The sequence below is a fragment of the Rattus norvegicus genome, chromosome 7 (genome assembly GCF_021556685.1).
Source record: "Rattus norvegicus strain SHRSP/BbbUtx chromosome 7, alternate assembly SHRSP_T2T, whole genome shotgun sequence".
NCBI classification, from domain to species: domain Eukaryota; kingdom Metazoa; phylum Chordata; class Mammalia; order Rodentia; family Muridae; genus Rattus; species Rattus norvegicus.
The window spans coordinates 114083744-114103625 of record NC_141540.1 but is presented as its reverse complement, the minus strand read 5'-3'; the positions used below and the strand labels follow the sequence as shown (position 1 = coordinate 114103625).

The following is a 19882-nucleotide window of genomic DNA, read 5'->3' as shown; positions in this document are numbered from 1 at the left end:
TGGATAATAGGATTTGGAGTGTCAGCTCATTAACAACCTGGACCAGGCTGCATTGTCTTTCTTCATACCAACCTCCCTGAGTTCCTGAGAACCAGAGCTACATCTATGTCAAAATGCTCTCTCGCTCCTAGTTCTGTGCCTTGTCTCAGGCAGGGACTGATCTGTCCCTTTAGACCCTGAAGGGCATAGAGGTCTTGCCAGGAAAAAAACATACCCTTGGCTTCTTCTGAAGCAAGGAGTGGTGGGCATACCCCAGTGCCCAGCTAGATGGGCACCTATGGGTGTTCACTAACCTCTGAGCTTCCATTTCCTGTTCTGTGAAGTGGGCAGTGCTGGGCATGTGGTGGGGTGATATGGTCCCTCCCACAGCACCAGCCCCCAGTGCTCTGCTAGGGCCTCTCTTTCCCATCATGGCTTCTCATGGCCATGTGCCAGCTTGTCTTTAGTGTGCTAACCTGCCACACATGCACACAGGTGGCACTCATTAACACATAAACACAAGCACGCTCTCTCTCTCTCTCTCTCTCTCTCTCTCTCTCTCTCTCTCTCTCTCTCTCTCTCTCTTTGGTTTGATAAACGATGCCTTTCTATTAGGATCCCAAGTGACTTTAGAAGCAAGCTATAAATAGCCTAGAAGATTGGCAGGGCGAATCGATCGCCATTAGCCACGTTTAGGCCTCTAGCACCCTTCTCTCCCTCTGGGCCAGGCTACAGAATAATTAAGTTTCCTTTAAAGGGCTGTCACCATTAGCTGAGTCATCTTCCAGCTCACCCAACCTGGGCAGCTGTCCCGATCATTGCCAGGAGGAAATTCTGACTGCGGGACGCTGCAGGGCTGAGCAATAGGGCCGCAGGCCACAGCCAAGAGATCCAGGACCTGGGTCTAGACACCTGCAGAGACACAGACAGGAGTGGGCTAGCATGTAGAACTTGCTTCATGAATGCCGCAAATGTTCCTCTAAATGTCCAGGGGGCTACGGAACTGTCAGAACTTCCACTGGAGTCCCAGTGCCCAGCATTCTGCCTGCTACCTAGAGATACTCTTCTGCATATGTCAGAGTAATGTATTTATTTTTTAAAAATTAATACTTTTGCTAACAAAATATTATGAAAGTATCTCACCCTCTACTTGAACTATGGAAAATACTTTAAGTATGTGTCCTTACCCCCTCCCCCAAGGTATTACAGAATCTTTCTTCAGTTTTGAGTCTTTGAGTATTTATTACATTATTTAACTGTAACTTTAGCTTTATTCATAAATTTTAATACATGCAAATAAACTGTAGAATATAATATACCTGCTCAGCCAGCCAGATGACAGCTGTAGAGACCTCTGTCAGTGCTGGAGACCAGACATCATGGTCAAGGTGTCCACACATGGCTGTCTATGTGTATCTGAGTCCTGTTTTCCCAGTCTCATAAAGATAGTAGGCACATAGGATCAAGGCCTGCCTGCCCAGGGCCGCATTCATTCATTCTCTCCTCTCTCCTCTCTCCTCTCTCCTCTCTCCTCTCTCCTCTCTCCTCTCTCCTCTCTCCTCTCTCCTCTCTCCTCTCTCTCTCTCTCTCTCTCTCTCTCTCTCTCTCTCTCTCTCTCCCCCCTCCCTCCCTCCCTCCCTCCCTCCCTCTCTCCCTCCGTCTCGTATGTGTGTGTGTTAACTGTGTATAACTGTGCATACATATATCAGTACAGATGCTGAGCTCAAAGAATAGCCTAGGTGTCTGTCCTTTCTTTCTGCTTTATTTGAGACTGCGTCTCTTGTTTTCTGGTGTGTGCACTGTACTAACTGGCTTCCGGGGTTCTTCTCTCTATCTCCCATCCCTTTAGGTGTGCTGGGATCACAAATGTGCGCACCACAGCATCTGGCTGTATGTGGGTTTGGGGAATTAGAACTCCATCCTGCTTGCACTTTATGTCCTGGGCCCTGTCATGACCCTTCTGAAGGCCCCACACGCCACACTGCCACTTTCAGGGACTGGGCATTAAAGCTTCAACAACACAGTCCCATCCACCTGTACACATTAGTGAATATTTACTGTAAATAACACATATTAGAGGTGAGTTAGGTAGAAAAGTAATTGTAGTAAGGTGAAGAAGAGCTAGAATCTTCAGTGATCCTCACAGTCCACGGCAGAGGCTACTAAGCAGGAGGTATGTGGCTCTAGGCTCTCTTCTGGACAGGTGTCTCCAGGCAGAGCTCAGAGGCCATCTGTCACCTACACCATCTGTCACCACTCACTGATATCGTCATGTCCCTGCATGTGGAGAGTATTATCTAAGTCAGGGTTTGTAATGGCCATGTAGTATTCTGCTGGGCTAATGCTTCTCTTTTAAATCCAGCCCACCCCACTGTGCTCTGCAGTTTCTAGACTCTCCACATTCTAACCAAAGCCAGCCCACATCACAAACCTTCCAGAAGTGAAGTTGCCAAGGCAAAGGCCATGTGTGCTCTCCAAGGCCATCTGCTTATTACAAGACCAACCTCCATGAATCTTCCAGCCCTTAGTCGCCAAGCAGCCATGTGTGAAAACTTGAGTCCCCTCGACTCATTCCAACAATAGCTTTTATTTCCCTCGGCCATAAAAGATGGCTCTGTGGCCTTCCCATGTATGTCCTTTGAATACTAGACAGGCTTGGCATTATGCCCTATGCTTACTAGTTGACATACCCACTGGTCACTTCCCCCTCCACCTGTCCCCATCCAAGATCTGAACCTATCAGAAGGACCATTTCCCATAGCTCCCACCTCCTTTCTACCACTTGAGTGGCTCCTCTCTCCTCTATCTGGAATTTTCTGCCCCTCCCCAGCCTGTGCGATATACACTTGCCTGAATTCTCCACTGGTCCCTCTTACACAGGATTGCAGCACTTCAACTCTCCCTTTTCATGGGGACCAACCTGTGACAGAACCTGGAGATGAGGGACGTTTTCGTTCATTTCCTCTGTCTTTGCTCTTGGTGTTTTGAGCCACAGGAGCTGGTTGGAGGGGTTACCCAAAGCCTTGTGGGACAAAGGGAAGTAAGCCAAGCATTGCATCACACTGTGACTTTGATGCGTTAGCCATCGCATGTCTGAGAATGACGTGTTGGTTCATCCCTCTTGTGGCTGTAACTGGCTTCAGGGTTACCTAGATAGCTAGAAAAATCTTTTCTGTCCTAAGCCACGTTTTCCTCCCCTATGTGTTTGATCCATGCCCCCGATCTCCTCATTGCTGACAGCAACTAGAGGGAGTCTGTGCCTCCTTCCACTCAAACTCAGAGCTTCCGGCCGGTTCAAGTTACTGCTGCATTGTCTGGTGGTATCTCTCCCTGCATGCTGTGTTCCTGCTTCCTACCCTGTCTTAGATTTACTTCAGTGCCACCTCCTCACCAAGACCTTTTCCAATACCCTCTAAGGACAGCCTTCCCTGGACCATTACCATCTGCCATGTGTGTGTGCAAACATGCATGCGAGCACATGTTGTTTATGTGTCTGCTCACTTATTTGCTGATGTTGTCCGTCAGAAATAAACTCGTGGGAGATAGGACTTTTATATTCTGAATACTGAGAGTCTGTGTCTGACATGTGATAGCTGTTCATTTGGCTTTGCTATATATGTGAGTGAGTGTGTGGGCGAGCAAGTGGCTGAGTGGGTGAATTGAAGAATGGATGATGAAACCCCAGTGTTGTTCCACAAGAGAGGCCACAATTCATCCACCCCAGGTCTCTGTGACTCTGTAAGGGTGTTTTTCTTCCTTGCATAAGTCCAAGTGTCTTTTCCATTCTTCTCAAAGACTAAGGGGTGATGGTGAAGTACGACAAGCTTTCTCTGCTCTCAGAGCTTCATTGGAGTCTCAGCCTTGCCCTGTGGCTTTCATCAGTTCCCCATTATTTCCCTCTGGATGGTTTAGCTTACGGTTACTATGCATGCAGAAAGGGTAGTTTAGAAGCCTGTGCTGTATCTGGCTCTCAGAAAAATCAGTCTCTCCCCTACCCAGTCACAAAATGCCAAGGTTTTGTCCACTCCCATACCTGAGACACATGCTCTACTTTTTAGGAATGTGGGAGGCATTGGCCCTGCCCACCTGTAATAAATTCCCTCAGTGCCCTATACCTGCTGCATGTGTAGGTGCTGTGCATGGCTATAACTACCCCACCTCTGGATCCTGAGGCAATAGGGGTGAAAGGAGAGGTCACACGTCCCTCACGGGGTCCCAGGTCTCTCACTTGTCCATGCCTTTTGTGAGCACTGTGCTTTGCCATGGCAGAAGGTGACCATAGTGATGACTAAGTGACTGAAAAATAAAAGATTGTTTATCTGGATTCTCATTTACATACTGGCTAGAACATGCACATAGGAAGCTGTTCTCGGTTCTCAAAGAAACACTCTCTAGGGCTCCTCACTAGGATGCCTTAGATGTGCTTCAGGGGTACCCCTCAGCCAGGTCTCAGACCGCCCCAAAGTGAGGTCTTTCTTTCACTGATCATCCTGCTACAGCTTATTGGCCATTCCCTGGGTGGCAGAGTGCCTTGGTCATATTTTCAAGGGACCAATGTGTCTATATCCTGAGGCTGCCATGACAAGTGTCATAAGTTCATTGGTTTACACACAGAAATGTATGCTCTCCTAGTCTGGAGGCTGGAAGTCCAAGATCAAGGTGTTGGCAAGGTGAGTGTCTTCTTGGAGTTCAAGAAGAATCTGCTTAGGCCTCTAACCAGCTTCAGCTAGAGAAGCAGGTAGAATCCAGGGACCTAGATTGTGCCTAAGAACTGCTTCCATAGTGCTACAAAGGCATCATGTTACTGAGGATCTGGGATGGACAGATGGATGGCTAAATGGCTAAATGATGATGGGTAGATGGATGCTATAGTAATAATAGATGATGAATGGGATAGAAAATGAGTAGATAAATGATAGGTGAATAGATGATGAATAGATTATAAATGGATGAGTGAGAGAAGATGGAATAATAGATGATACATAGGTGAATGATAGAAGGGATGATGTAAAATGGGCAGGTAGATGATGGGTTGGTGGGCAGATGGAAGAATAGTGGACAGATAATGGATGGGTGACAGACGAAGAATGGATGATGGATGGGTGGATGGAAGAACAGATGATGGCCAGATGTTGTGATATATCCACACATCTCGGTGGAAGGCTAAGACAAGAGGATCTCAACTTCAAGACTAGCTGGGTTATATATCAGAAGTGGTTAAGGGGATAGATGTATAGTAGTTAGCTTGGTGATCAGTAGTCTAATGTTCTTTGAATTGTGACGAAGAAAAAACTTTTGTTCCGATGTTGAGGTGAAGGTAGTTGGGTAGGTGGAAAGAAACTATATGGATCCCCCTAACTGAGAACACTACAAAGCTAAGGCCACTAGTGTGGTCTTTCATGGCTCTGAGCAAGTGGGCACTGCAGAGAAGTGAACCATGGAGCTGCTCAGTTTATGTCGTCTGGAAAGTCTGGTTTGCCTATGAGTCAAGGTTAAGTCCAATCCCAGGTTCTAAAGGATTAGCCTCTGGGCATTCCTAGCTTCCACACACCTGAGAAGAGGCATTGTTTTAGGGCTGACCACTGAGCCTTCCATGGTGGAACAATGTTTTGGCTTTCCAGATTAATGCCTGACAGAACTAGGCCAGAGATTTCAGTCATGAGTCAGGTCAGCTGACTGCATTAACCACCATGACCTTTCTCCTGGGGTGGACTAGGCTCATTTTAAATGGCATGTTGGTCAGCTGGAACCAGGAGTAGCCCAGCCATTCCCCAAGATGACTCATACCCTGCCAGTCAGCTTGAGCGTTACCCCCTGCCCAAGGCCAGCAAACTGTCTACACCCCCAGAGAGGATAAAATTGCACCTTGGTGGAGGGTGCAGACGCATGACTGATACCAAAGTTGCTTTTGGTTCCTGAGTGCCAGCCCCATCCATGGCCACTCTTCCCCTGCAGCACCCACTCCCAAGCTCCCATCACTCTGCACACAAGCCATGCACCAGAACTGCCTACCTACAGATCAGGGCCAGGGGAGGGCCCAAGGCCTGGGTAACACTGTGGTGAGGACAAGAGTTTAACTCAAGCCCATGTGCAGTAGCAGGCAGGGGGCTACCCAGGAGTCTGCTTTCTTCAGACAGGATTGAGAGATGAGAGGTTGAAAGGCAGAGATACTGCTTGGGAACAGAGAAGTCCTTTCAAATTCTTGGCTGTTCTCAGAGAGTTAGCTTTGCATAATGCTACCAGTCAGTAGGCATAGGCTTCTTTTTCCTCCTGGTTTCTCTTCAGTCCTCTGAAGTGCCAATCCCAAATGAGAATTAAGAAGTGTTGCATAGAGAGCCAAAGCTTCCAGGGAACAATGCATTCTGTCCCTGCAGAGTAAGGCAGGACCAGTTCTTGCACCTACTACCATCCCTTCCCGGGGTCGCTGATACCCATCATGGCTATTTCCTAGGTACTAACCTTGGTTTGTCTCACAGGGTTCTTGATAAAGCTATTCTCTGAGACTCATTCAGGACCTAGGTTCTATCCTGTCCCCCAAGCAGAGTAAGCCACCTTGCTTGTGGGTTCCCAGTCCATGAGCTTGCCTCACTGTGTACCCAGTCACCTTGAGTGGTATAGTGCCAACCCCATGGCCACACTGTTGCTGTCTAGAGGATAACTCTACCTCTCTGGGCAGGTACCTAGGTATCTAGCACTAGTCCCATCCATTCAGCCATCTCTCTGATTAGGCTTCTTTTTCTTCTCTCTCCACATCTACCCTTTACCTTTTTGAGGTTAAAATATAATTACATCATTATTTGAGTATATAAAATATAGTTATATTTTTAAATATATATAATATAAATGTATTACATTATTATCTCATTTCCTTTTCTTTCTTTAGTCCCTCCCTTGTTCTCTCTCTCTTGCTCCCTCTCAAATGCATGGCTTCATTTTGTTTTGTGTGTGTGTAAGTATATAACACAATTTGCTTGGTCTCGGTCTCTTTAGTTTTACTTGTATGTATATGATTTCAGGACTGACCAAGTAATGTTGGATAAACTTATTAGGGAGTTCATCCCTGGAGAGGACAATGTCTCCTGCTCTCAGCATTCCTTGGTTGCCTGGAGTTCTTTGTTAAGGGCTGTACTTGTTCTGGTCTTGTTTAAGAAGCTATATTGTGGAGTTATGGGAGAAGCCCTCTGATATTTCTAGGAGACACACTAGATTTCCTGTTCTCTGACTCTTACAATCTTTCAACCCCTTCTGCAGCCATGTGACCTAAGCCTTGGGTGTAGATTTATCAACTGGGACTAGGAACCTCATGGTCAGTTGTCTACATTTTGACCAGTTGGGGCTTTCTTTTCTCTCTCCATTGCAAAGATAAGTGTCTTTGATGATGGGTGAGTTACACTGATCAATGGGCACAGAGGATAAGAATTTATGATGCAGTTAGGAATCACGCTAGCTTAGTAAAATGTAGGTAGTGGGTTTACTTCTGAGAACCATGATCACACTGGCCATAGGCAGCTGGGTAAATTTCCAGTATCAGAAGTAACTTCCCCTCCCTTGAGTGGAGTAAGTGCAATTAGATTGCTTTTGCTTACCGCCAAGATCCAGATGCTGGTGTTGCATGTATCTCGAGGGTCTTAGCGGGTCATGCTGACCATACTGTGGTTCATAGGCATTGAAGGTGGATACGGCTGTTGCTGACTCCTCTCCCTTGGCAATTTACACAGCACCTTCCAGTACTCGAAAGCAAGTCCTTAGGGAAGCCAGTGCTCAGGGCCATCAGGTCAGCTCTACCTTGTTTTTTTCCCCCATTTTCTCCTTCACATCATTCATATCCTGTTATTCCCTTCTCTTTCTGTTCCCCTCACCGTGGTCCCCTTTTCCTTTCCTGGACTTTGCTGTGACTCTAGGTTATATATTCACACCCGATGAGTTGGAGCAGGGAACTGTGGATAAATAAAGAACATGTGATCTATGTCTTTCTGGATCTGGAACCACACCTAATATGATCTTTCGTCCATTTACCTACAAAGTTCATGATTCCATTTTTCTTTAGAGTTGAATAGCATTCTATAGTGCATGCGTATCACATCGTCATTATCCATTCATGAGCTGATGAGCATTTAGGCTGTTTCCATTTCCTAACTCTTGTGAATAGAGCAGCAATGAATGGGACTGAGCCAGTAACAGTGGAGTACGATGTCAAGAAGAGTGGTATAGCCGGGTCATATGGTAGATTTTATGTTTAGCATTTTGAGTGGATCCATTTTGTGCAAGGTGATAGATACAGGTCTAATTTCATGCTTCATGTGTCCATCAGTTTCCCTAGCACTACTTGTTGGTGATGCTGCATTTTCTTTATTATGTTTGGTAAATATTAGGTGGCGGTAGTTATATGCACTCATGTTTGGGTGTTCTATTTTCTATTGGTCCATGTTTCTGGTTTCATTGTTGTTTTTCTGCATCTATTGAGATGATCATGTGATTTTTAAGTCTGTGTATGTGACTTCTTGAATATATTGACTTGTGTCTGTTGAACCATCTCTGCATCTCCAGGGTAAAGACAACTTTATAACAGTATATAATCTTTTTATGTGCTTGTATTTGATTTGCAAGTATTTCATCGATGATTTATACATGTATGTCCATCGGTGATATTGGCCTCTAGATTTCTTCGTGTTACCTGATTTGGTGTTAGAATAACACTGACTTCATTGGAGTTTGGAAATTCCCCTTCTGTTTATATTTCTGTTTCTGTCAGGGACATGGGGAGAATAACTTAAGGACTGGTCTTTTTGGAAAGTCTAGTAGAATTGTCCTGTGAGTTCATCTGGGTTTTTTAGTCAGAAGGCTTTTAATTCCTGTTTTAATCTCTTTATTTGCTATGGGTGTGTTCAGGTGTTCGCCTCTTCTTGGTTTATCTTTGGTGGTTTTGCTGATTCCAGAAATTTCCTCATTCCTTTTAGATTTTACAATTATTGGAGAACGTATTTTTAATTTCTTGGATGTCTGTTGTATCTCTCTATTCATTTCTCATTCTATTAATTTGGGCATCCCTTTTTTCTTTTGGCTGGTTGGGGCAGGGGTTTGTTGCTCTTCTTGATCTTCTCCAAAACTAAGCTCTTAAATTCCCTGGTTGTTTTTTGTATGACGTTGTTTCTATTTCATTAATACATGCGTTGATTTTTATGATTTCTTGATGGATTTGGGTTTGGTCTCTTCTTGGTTTTTCAAATTCTTGAGTTGCATCATTAAGGTGTTTGTGCTCTTTCTGATTCTTTCAATGTAGTGCCTAGAACTATGCAGTTTTCATTGTGGACTGCTGTCAATGGATCCCGGAGATTTTGCTATGTTGTTTACGTTTTCTTTTACTTCCTTTTTATCTCTTTCTTGATTTCTTTGAACCATGCACCATTCAGTAATATGTTGTTTAATCTCTATGAGTCAATGTACAATATTAGAGATTTGTTTCCTTTTTCAAGTTTTATTGCATCATGGTCCAATAGGACACACAGAGTTTCTGGTGTGTGTGTGTGTGTCCTAGGATGTGGTCTATTTTAGAGAATTTTGCATGCAGGGATAGGGAAGTTCAGCAGAATGTTTATTTTGGTGTTAGAATAAAATCTTCTGTAGCTACTTAATAGGTATGTTTAATTTTGATTTTTTTGTTTATCTTTTGTCTGGATAGCCTCTCAATTGCAAAAAGTGAGGTATTTAAATCACCTACTATTAAAGGGTTGATGTTAATTTGCGTCTTTAATCTAGTAGTATACACTTTTTATGAAATTGGGTTCCACAGAATTTAATGTTGTGAAGAGATACCACAACCATGGAAAGCCTTATAAAGAAAATCAGTTCATTGAGGCTTGGTTAGTTTCAGGGTTTAGTCCATTACCTAATGGCAGGGAGCATGGCTGCATGCAGGCAGACATGGTGCTGGAGAACTTGAGAGTTCTACATCTGGATCTGAGGCAGCAGGAAGAGAGAGACACTGGGGCTGGCTTAAGGTTTTGAAACCTCAGAGTCCACACCCTGTCTGACAAGGCCACAGCAGTCCTAATCACTTCCAAGTAGTGCCACTCCCTCATCACCGAGCACTCAAACATAGGAGCCTGTGGAGCCCTTCCTTCTAACTACCACAATTGCAGTGTCTCCTTGGTTGACTGTTCCCTTGATTAGAATGAAGTAGCCTTCTATCCTTTGATCGCCTGCAGTTTAAAGTATATTCTGTTAGCTATTAGGACAGCAACACTTGCTTGCTTCCTGGCCCCATTGGAAGCACCTTTTTCATCCTTTCACTTTAAAATGCTTATTTTTAAAGCTGAATCAAGTTTCTCGTAAATAAGAGAAAAATGGATTCTGTTTATATTCAGCCAGCCAGTCTGTCTGATTGGAGAGTTGAGGCCATTCATGTTTAAAGTTGTGTCAATCGCAGTCATTGGTCTTGGTGTGGGCTCAGTTGCACTTTGTGCTGGTCTTTACAGCTTCCTTCTTTTCCTTTCTATAGTCTCTCGGCTATGCTCACCCTCTATTCAGTGTGAAGTATCACTCCCCCTGCTCTGTCTGCTAGATTATGAACTCTTTGACTGGCTTGGAACTTGTAATGCTTCTTTTGAGGATTCCAGTCAAGGTTGGCAGCCATTCTCTTGTAGAATTTGGAGTGCATTACCTCAGACACTCCTGGCTTTCAAAGTTTCCAACTGACAAATCTTAGTGCTTACGCTGATGGGTAAGACTTGTGGGTGTTTTTGTTTTTTCTCTTTCAGCTTTCAATCCTTTCTTTGTATATTTAGTGTTTCAACTATAATATGCCTTGAGGATTTTCTTTTCTGGTTTTGTCTGTTTGGAGTCCTATTACTTATTTTATCTGTATGGGTATGTCTTTCATTATCTGAGGGCAGGTTTCCTTTTGTGACCTTGCCGAAGATCTGGTCTATGCCACTAGCCTGGGATTCTTCTCCCTTGTCTATGCCTATAACCTCAATACTTTGGTCTTTTCCTTTCTTGTGCCTTTATCTTTTCATGATCTTTGCTTGTACTATCTAATTTCCTCTACCTTATCTTCATTTTAATATTCTATCTTCTACTTGTAAGTTTTCTAGTTCAGTTAGATTTTTCCAATTGCATGTTTATTTCAAGTTGAGTTCTATCCAATATTTCTGTCTCTCTCTCTTTTTTTTTGATTTTTCAAGTTAGTATAAAATATTTTTTCCATCTTTATTAACTTGAGTATTTCTTATTTACATTTCGATTGTTATTCCCCTTCCCGGTTTCCGGGCCAACATCCCCCTAATCCCTCCCCCTTCCTATGGGTCTTCCCCTCCCCATCCTCCCCCCATTACCACCCTCCCCCCAACAATCATGTTCAGTGGGGGTTCAGTCTTGGGAGGACCAAGGGCTTCCACTGGTGCTCTTATTAGGCTATTCATTGCTACCTATGCAGTCTGTCTCTTTTTTGAATGTTGTTCTCAAATCCTAGATCACCATTTCATTCAACCTTATGTGTTTTCTTAGGCATTGCTCAAGTGTTTAAACTCCTTTAAATCTTTGGTGACATTTATGATTGTTCTTTCAGATTCTGTGTCCTGGGGTTCATCTAAGTAACTGTTTCTGGAGAACATTTCTATAGGATTGAAAGGTTGATCTTTGTGAGGGTACCTGTTCCTGTAGACTTTTGTTAGGTCCATTTCTGATATGGGCACAGCAGGCTGAGGATGTATGAGCAAACCAGGATGAAAGTTGGATGTGTGTGTGTGTGTGTGTGTGTGTGTGTGTGTGTGTGTATCATGGATGGGATGAGGTCAGTTGGACATAGGGGACTTGGATAATGAGCAGGATGTCCTGACCTCTGGTTAGGGGTGGGGTCTCAGCAGACTATGCCAGGGCAGTGGGTGTGTGTTCTGCACTAGATTTAGAAGGGTGCAGACTTCACACAAGGGAAATGCTAACATACTGTCTAGACTGGGCCATATGGGAGGAGTCCAAGTTCTCTGTCTAGTAGTGGACGTGCAAGTTGGGCTTTGTACTTTAAAGGAGTATGTGGGAAGTTCTACCCTTGATGTTTCAAAGGAGTGAGTGAGGAAGGCCAGATTTGGTTGGTAGAGTGTTTCCCTAGCATGTGTGAGGCTCTGGTTCTGATCCCAGTACCACTTAAACAAGACATGGTGGTACTTTCCTATAATCCCAGTATGAGGATCAGAAATTGAAGGTCATCTACTGGTAGATAGCAAGTTCAAGGCCAGCCTTGGATACACAAGGCCCTGTATCAAGGAATGAACATCAGGGAAAGGGGCCTTTGGCTTCTAGGGATGTGGAGGGACATCCTTGGCTCTGCCTCTGCTGCAGACTATCACCTACATAGCAGCGTCCTGTCTTGCACCTGCAGTGTGGCCTCATCGCGGGTACTGGTGATGGGTATCTATAGTATTGTTGGAGGCAGTAAACCACAGTGACCATAATCCCCAGCCAGTATGGGCACTGGGTTGTGGGTGGCCAGAGGCTTTGAACTGAGGAGCCCTGACCTTTCAGAGCTCAGCATGCACTCCCTAAATCCATTGGCCAGGATTAGGCCAGAGAGCCTCTGAGAGAGGACTGTGCACACACAGCCCTCTTCTTGAACTCCAATTTGCCTTAATTTTAATTTAATTCCCTTTAATCTTTAATGAAAAGTTGTAAAAGTAAATTATTTCCCCAGGAGAGGCAGCAGCTCCTTAGGAGCTGTTCTCGACTTGAGGGTAATTACACATGCGGGTCCTGAGCAGCCTCCAATGCCAAGGAGAGGCATTCTGGTTTATGAACTAATTAGCGACCTCAATAATTGTTAAACACACATGCCATTTGGTGGATGGAGTATATGGCACCAGCTCCACAGAGCACAGGCCCTGGCAGGGACGCAGGGACAATAAGCCACTATCTGGCCTTGATCAGGTCACTGCAAGCTTGTGCTTTCAGGAGTTTGGAGTCAGCTGCTTGGATTCTCCTGTCCTTCCTACCACCCCTCCATATCTGAACCTGTCTCAGGCTTCAGCACTCCAAAAGAGGCAAGGAGCCCCAGAGTGTGGATGTAGGGATGGCAACAGCATATTGACATCACTTCAAGAACCAGTAGCACTGCTCTTTTGAGTCAGATCCCTCACATCACCCTCACTCTGTCTAAAACACCTAGGCCAGAGAATTGGCAATTGGGCAGGCCATGGGGAGGGGATGTACAGGGAGAAGTCTGGGTGTGTATGTGAAGACTACGGTGGGGGTTAGGGCTATGGGGACTGAATTACAACCACTGGGCACCAATATGTCTGGTTCTGAGTTTCTTAGCAGTCAAAATGCCAAGTTCAGCTACTTGGCTCTTATTGGTAAAGAAGGAAATCATTGCATTTGGTTGGCTGGGCTCCTGAGAACATGGGGTAGTTTGTCCTGGATGACTAGAAATGAAAGGATTTTATACTAAATCTGCTACTGATTCCCTCCTTGACAGCTTGGTGAGGCCTAATATGACCCTCCTCTTTGGCTTGTTTATCTCCCTGTCTTTTACCTCATCTGTGGGATGATGCCTCTCCTTGACCCATTTCAAAGCTGAGCTTCTTCTGGATCTGCTCTGGCTGTTAAAGTTAAGGTCCATCCCCTCATTTGGAGTGAGCTTGAAGTCTGGAGCACCAATGCCCCAGCTGTCCTTGCCTTTCTCTGCCTTCTTCCTGAAAACACGCTTTTTATCCCAAAGGTGGCTTTTGCTCCCAAGCTATATTTAGTAGTCCTCTGCTTTCCAGGGCACCAGAGGCAAAAGAGGAAGGTGTGGATGAGGCAGGGCTGAGAGGCTCCCCAGGATCTGTAGCCATAGATGAAAAATAGTCCTGCCAAATTCTGGCTGATGGAGCTCTGTGCTACCCGAGGGATGAACTTACTGGGGTGATGGGAGGTGGGGATAGTTGGGCAGGAAAACACTAGTCCATTCTTGACCACCATGCAGTTCTGGGGCTGCAGGTGTTGGAGGTTCGGCCTCTGGCTCAGAGCCACTGCTAGGGATGATCTGGATGGATGCTATCCCCAGTTGCCCAGCAACTACACTCACCCCGTCTATGCAGACCCCATGGAAAAGACAGCTTTTAAACTGAGTACCATGATGATCTAGAGACCTCAGGATTGTGTGCAGTTGGCCTTGCTGTGTGACTTCTGTGCCCTGAACTCCCCTGTGACTTTCTCGTGGCTCTCTCAAATAGTCTTTGACTTGCCTGGTCCATGCTGCTTCCCATCCTCTTAGGAAGCCATGACGACTTGGGGCCACATAAGACACATAGAGCACATGTGGCAGAGCCTTGGGCCAGCTTAGAATCTTCTGCCTAGCTACCGTATACCTGCCTTTTGTTCTTTCAGGCCACAGGGCTGCCTAGGACCACTCACCTTCCTGTCTCTCAGGGCCTTGGGGATGGACCCCACTAGACCCTGGTTCTCTGGTTGTCTTCTATTCACAGACCTGGTTTCTGCAGGGCCAGCACCATGCCATATCATTAGTGCAGCAGCTGTAGTTGGTGTTCTGGGTCAGAGGAATTGAAGTCTGACTCCAAATGCGAACTGACATGAAAAGAAAGCTACAGGTCTAGGCAGGAGGGGGACAATGGTCTGTGGTTCATCTAATGCTTTGAGGAAAAAAAGACATCAATCCCAGAGGCACTTAGGCTCTATATTCTCATGGATTATTCACACCCACCAGGGACTTACTGTTTGGGCAGACCACACTGGGAACATGTGGTCGGCCCCCAATCCTCTACTTGAAATGCATTTCTAGGTTTCATCTCCAGTCCTATCATGTGACTGTTGGGGTTGGGTAGATTAAGAGATAAAAAATGTCAGGTGTGGCTAGAAATAATGGGGCCAGGGTTTGGGTTGGGCACTCAGCCATACTCATTGTCCACTGACTTTAGTGGCCAGATGACAACCAGGAGAGAGAGAGAGAGAGACAGACAGACAGACACTCTGGCTCCAGGCCACAGGGGGCTTAAGGGATCAAGGTCAGACTCTCTTGGCTACCTCCATAAAGCTCCACTTAGAGTAGTTTTGAGGTAACTCTGTGTTAAGGGGAGGAAACATACTCAGAAATGTGTTGGCATAGCTCACACTTTGTTGGGAGCCAGGAGCCACTGGTACTCACTGGCCCTTATGCCACTTCCAGCAGGCATAGACCTGCTACATCCTTGCCCCATTAGGAGGGGTACTGTCAAACAGGAGCCCTTTGTCAGTGAGTCATTTCTAGCCTGGCAGCTTCATTCACAGAGGGGACATGTATACTCAGAGCTTGGGGCCAGCCATGATCAGAAGGCCACACTGTACACTGTGGCTCAGGGCCACAGAAAGGCTTTGGCTGGTCTAGAGAAGAAAGCATAACACATCTGCAAGAGATGGAGACGAGCAAAGGTAGCTAGTCCGTCTCCCTCCTTCTTGCTCTGTGCCAAAGCACTAGGGACACAGGAGTGACTACGCCCTATGTCCAGGTGTCTCTACTGCAATCCCAGAGATGTCCCCACCCTCCCTTACACCAGGGCTTCTAGTCTGACTTTCTTGGCCCCTACCTGTTCCAGCCACAGGTATGGGTTGTGTGACCTCCCAGACCATCTGCTCAGTCCCCTGACCTGAAAGTATAGACCAGACTCAGGAGGTATTGGGAGACTCCCGGTGCAGTCAGCCCTGGGGATCACTTTATTTCCCTCACAGCACAGCTTGCTTTTCCCAGAGCCAGCCATGCCCTTGTAGCTATTAATTACTTCAGTGTAGGTTCCCAGCTCTTTCCTGGCAAGGATATGACATTCAGCCAACTTCTCTTGGGTCTTCTCTTCTCCCCACAGCCTGGTTCAGTGGGGATAAAAGATGTCCTGCTTATTGGTTTGCCAGGTTGGGACACTCTGGGCCCTGTTCCCACCCAGGGAAGCAGATAGATGGCCACCATGACTGAGTTGGGGGTTAGTGTTGACAGGACTGAAGGTCTCTAGTCATTACCTAATATGGGTGCCGGAGAAAAGGGCCTCCTTTTTCCTGCCAGCCCCTCATGAAAGGTTGTGGTTTCCCCAGTCAATATCTAGGACGGTGTAGAATTGCTTGTTCCCGGATGCTCTGTAAGAACCATAATGTAAGAACACTGTAAGAACCATGGGCTGAGGAGGGGAGGGCAGAGGTAGCTGCTTATCAGAGTCACACAGCTGGCAGAAAGAGTGAACTGTCCAGTGCCTCATGCTGAGGGCTTTCCAGGGTGCAGGATAGCCCTAACTCGGGGGGGATGGTCAGTTACTCCAAGCCAGACTGGAGTGGGTAGTCCTTCTGGGGAGGTCTCCTGTCTTCTGTGTGGGGGTGAGCTAGGGTACTGGAAGGAAGTTGCTAGTTACAACTGGGTGCAAGCGTTTCCCTCATTCTAAGCCCAGGAAGCGTGGACACTCATGTCAGCTTTCTGGACAGGTAGAAGGCGGGTGTGTAGAGGGATCTCTCCTAGCATGATAGGGTAGAGGTAAGATCAAGATCCCAACTGGCCTGCCTTGGGCTGTACAGAGCTGTGGGAGGGGGTTAACAGACAAAGCAGGGAAGGCTAGAAGGTGAGCCACAGCCCCATTCTGACTACCCTGGCAGCCCACACAGTCTTCTTCAGAGAAAAACAACAACAACAACAACATCGGTCACAACAACCACCAGCCTCTGCTGGCCTCCACTCTCTTGCTCACCCCCATTTCACTCAAGAAGCTCCAGCTGCACCTGGTTGGGATTAATGATCAGGAAATAGAAACAGAGACCCCGTGTGGAGTAGAAGAGGGGGTGGAGGACTGCTGGGTGTCTGTGTGTGTGAAACCCCATGCCACATAGAGAAACTGAGGCTGGAGATAGAAGTCAGCCTGCTGCTCTCCAAACTCAGCAGGTGCTGTGGCGGAGCCTACGTTCACAGCTCTCCACACTGTTGCCCACCGCATCATGTGGCATGACTTACACATTCTCATCATAACCATCAGTGTTGGCATCTGCGCAGGAGAGAACTGATGCTCAGGCAATGCAGTGACAGGCCTCAGACCACAAAGACAGGCCCAGACACACTCGGGTCCCTTAGAGCCTCACTCTGAGCTCAGCAGAGCAAGACAGCTAGTAGAAGGAACAGCTCATCCTTTGCGTAGTGTCAGGGTACCACTAGAAGTGCTTATGTGGATTACAGATAGACCAGCGGCCAGGGACCTTGAACCACTACAGAGTCTGGCCTGACCAAACTCAGGCCACATGGTCTTGTGCATCTAAAAAAATGGAAGATGCAGCTATACCAGACTCCTATTAGTCAAGGAGTGTCCCTTTCCACTTCCCCAGGCCTGTGATTAGCCCCCTTGAACTTTGTCAGGCGGAATCTCAATATGGCTCCCCTTTGGGCTGACTTCCCTTTTTCCTTGCTAGATTATAAATGTACCTTCCACGCATATGTGCTCATCACTATGCCTGGCAGGCAGTGTTGGGGTGAAGGAGTCACTCAGGTCATCTATAGATGGAGGATGGGCAAGGGGACCAGGGAGTAGTAGTCAAGGAGGCAGGCAGGAGGTGCATCTGCACCCAGCAAAGTTTGAGAACGTGGCATTCTCAGAGTATGTCATCATCGTTCCCAGATGCCCCTTCTCTGGGGAGGAAGGCATATACAGAGAGCACCCTCCCAAGGGACTGTGGCTGGAATGTCCAGAAGGAATACCACAGAGGTGGGCTCCTCTTGAATGGACAGCCTTTGGGTGACAGCTCTTTTCCTACTGTGCCTGTCTCTGCCAAACCATATCAGGAAAGCAGGATCATGCCATTCCTGTGTGTCCCCAGTGCTCTGACACAGAGCAAGAAGGTATGGGCCAGACTGGCTACTTCTGATAGCCTTCCATCTCTTGCAGATGTGCTGGTGGATGGGCAGCCGTGTGACTGTGAGGTGGCAGCTGCCTGCCAGGTCGGTGACCCCGTGCGTTTGGAGGTGCGGCTGACTAACAGGAGTCCTCGCAGCGTGGGGCCCTTCGCCCTCACCGTGGTCCCGTTCCAGGACCACCAGAATGGTGTGCACAACTATGATCTGCATGATGTCATCTCCTTTGTGGGTTCCAGCACCTTCTACCTTGACACGGTGAGTGTGAGCTGGGTCACAGCCCTCCATGTCTGACCCACCATGGCAGCCGATAGCGCAGTGCTGTTCCTGCCTGCACACCTGCGCATACCCACAGCACCTCCTGCAGTGGTCACTGCAATACTCAGCCCCATAGGAATCAATGAGCCCTAGAGCTTGGTTCAGATGCTCATGCCCAGCCACTACTTGCCTATACTCCAGCCCTCATTAAACCCAGACAGTTCGGGGAGAGAAATAGGTCCTCAGACATGCAGCCCCGCATCTAAGGAAGCATAGCAAAAAAGCTCTGGATGGAGCAGCTCCAGTGTGTCCCACCCCTCTCACATTACCAATGTCAGGCAAGTTTAAGACTTTCCTAGTAGCTTTGGGAGACTGGGGGGTGCTATGGATCCAGTATGACACCTTTCCCTTTTTCCTACTCCAGGTACAGCCATCAGGCCAATCAGCCTGCCTTGGGGCCCTCCTCTTCCTCTACACAGGTGACTTCTTCCTCAACATCCGGTTCCATGAGGACTGTAAAAGCAAGGAGCTGCCACCGTCCTGGTTTTGCTTACCCAGCGTGCATGTGCGTGCCCTAGAGGCACAGGCCTGAGCCCCTCTCCCCTGACGGCATGTCCTCCTTACACCATAACCAGTGCTCCTCCTCCCTCCCAGAAGTCACCCTGTGGCTCCACCCTGCTTTATTTTTGGCCTGTTATGCTGAGTGACCTCACATCCAGTGCCAGCCTGGGTGCCCCCTGTATGCCCAGCGCTGCAGAGGAGCCTTTCTGATCTGCCATCTCCCTTGAGTTTCCTGAGGTCTGGCTCAGCCCTTCAAATGTCACTGGCAACCCAAGCAAGGGAGGGGACAGTGTGGTGACCATGGTGAGGAGGCATCAGGGTGTTTCCTGCCTCTGTGTTCTGGTCTCCAAGTCTGTGTATTTATGTTGCTATGTTCTCCAATAAAGGTCTGCCTTGCTTCCCTCACATTGTGTTGATTTCAGGCTGTGGGGTAGTGGGAGAGGGGGATAACATTAAAACCAAGCCCACCCAACCACACCATGCCAGAAGAGGCATCAGGTTCATGGGTTCCTATGGCTGGAAGGGTAGACTGCGTGTGTCTTTGAGATAGCCAGGGATACCGAGTCACCTCCTCAACACTTAAGGCTCCAACTTAAGGAGCATCTGCCTCTCCCTCAGCAGGTACTCATGCCACCCATGGCTCTGCAAGCTTGTCACCCAAGGTTGCCCAATGGTATGACTAGGGTCTAACCTACTGTTTCAGCCTTGATCCTAGTATCCCAGTCCTTTGAAAACTGCCCTGAAGTTCTAGAGGAAGGGGGCTGTGGTGGCCCCACTGCCAGGTCATGCTCAACTCAGCCTTGCCTTATAAACCCTACCTACTTCAAGGTTCAACTTTGGCCAACTTCCCTGTAGCCTGAAGCATGCAGAACCCTGCTATGTGAACCACTGGAGCAGCCCTTGACTTTTCCTCTGAGGCCCCTGGGTCTAAGTGTTTATTTCACCACATGGCAAACCCCAAAGCAGGCATGGGGACACACAGTTTGCCCAGGAGATGAGGAGACACTCTTGGATGTGTGTGGGGGTTCAGGGGAGGTGGGTGGGAGAGTCATAGCAGGGAAGAGCTGAGCTGAGTTGCTACCACAGTGGACTGCTAGGATTGAACTCTTCTAGAAATAACCCAACACTGTCCACCCATGAGGCAAATGAGAGACAGGGTATATGCAAATTCTAGCATGTAAGTCCCCTGGAGCTGTCCTGGTGAAGGCAGTCAGGGATTCACCTGGACAAGTGATGTCCCTTAGTCCC

General features: G+C 47.3%; 1 protein-coding gene across 9 annotated transcripts in view; it reads left to right on the top strand.

Annotated features, from left to right (window-relative positions):
* Trappc9 (trafficking protein particle complex subunit 9) overlaps nucleotides 1–19039 on the top strand; it is a 475208-nt gene extending 456169 nt beyond the window's left edge. For all 9 annotated transcript variants that reach the window (XR_015624092.1, XR_015624090.1, XR_015624086.1 and 6 more), the window contains 2 exon segments: nucleotides 17850–18073; nucleotides 18498–19039. Coding sequence is in view for 2 of the 9 variants with exons in the window: in NM_001034156.2 (NP_001029328.1) it covers nucleotides 17850–18073; nucleotides 18498–18665 (392 nt within the window). In the remaining 7 variants the exon portion in view is untranslated.
* The last annotated feature ends 843 nt before the right edge of the window (nucleotides 19040–19882 follow it).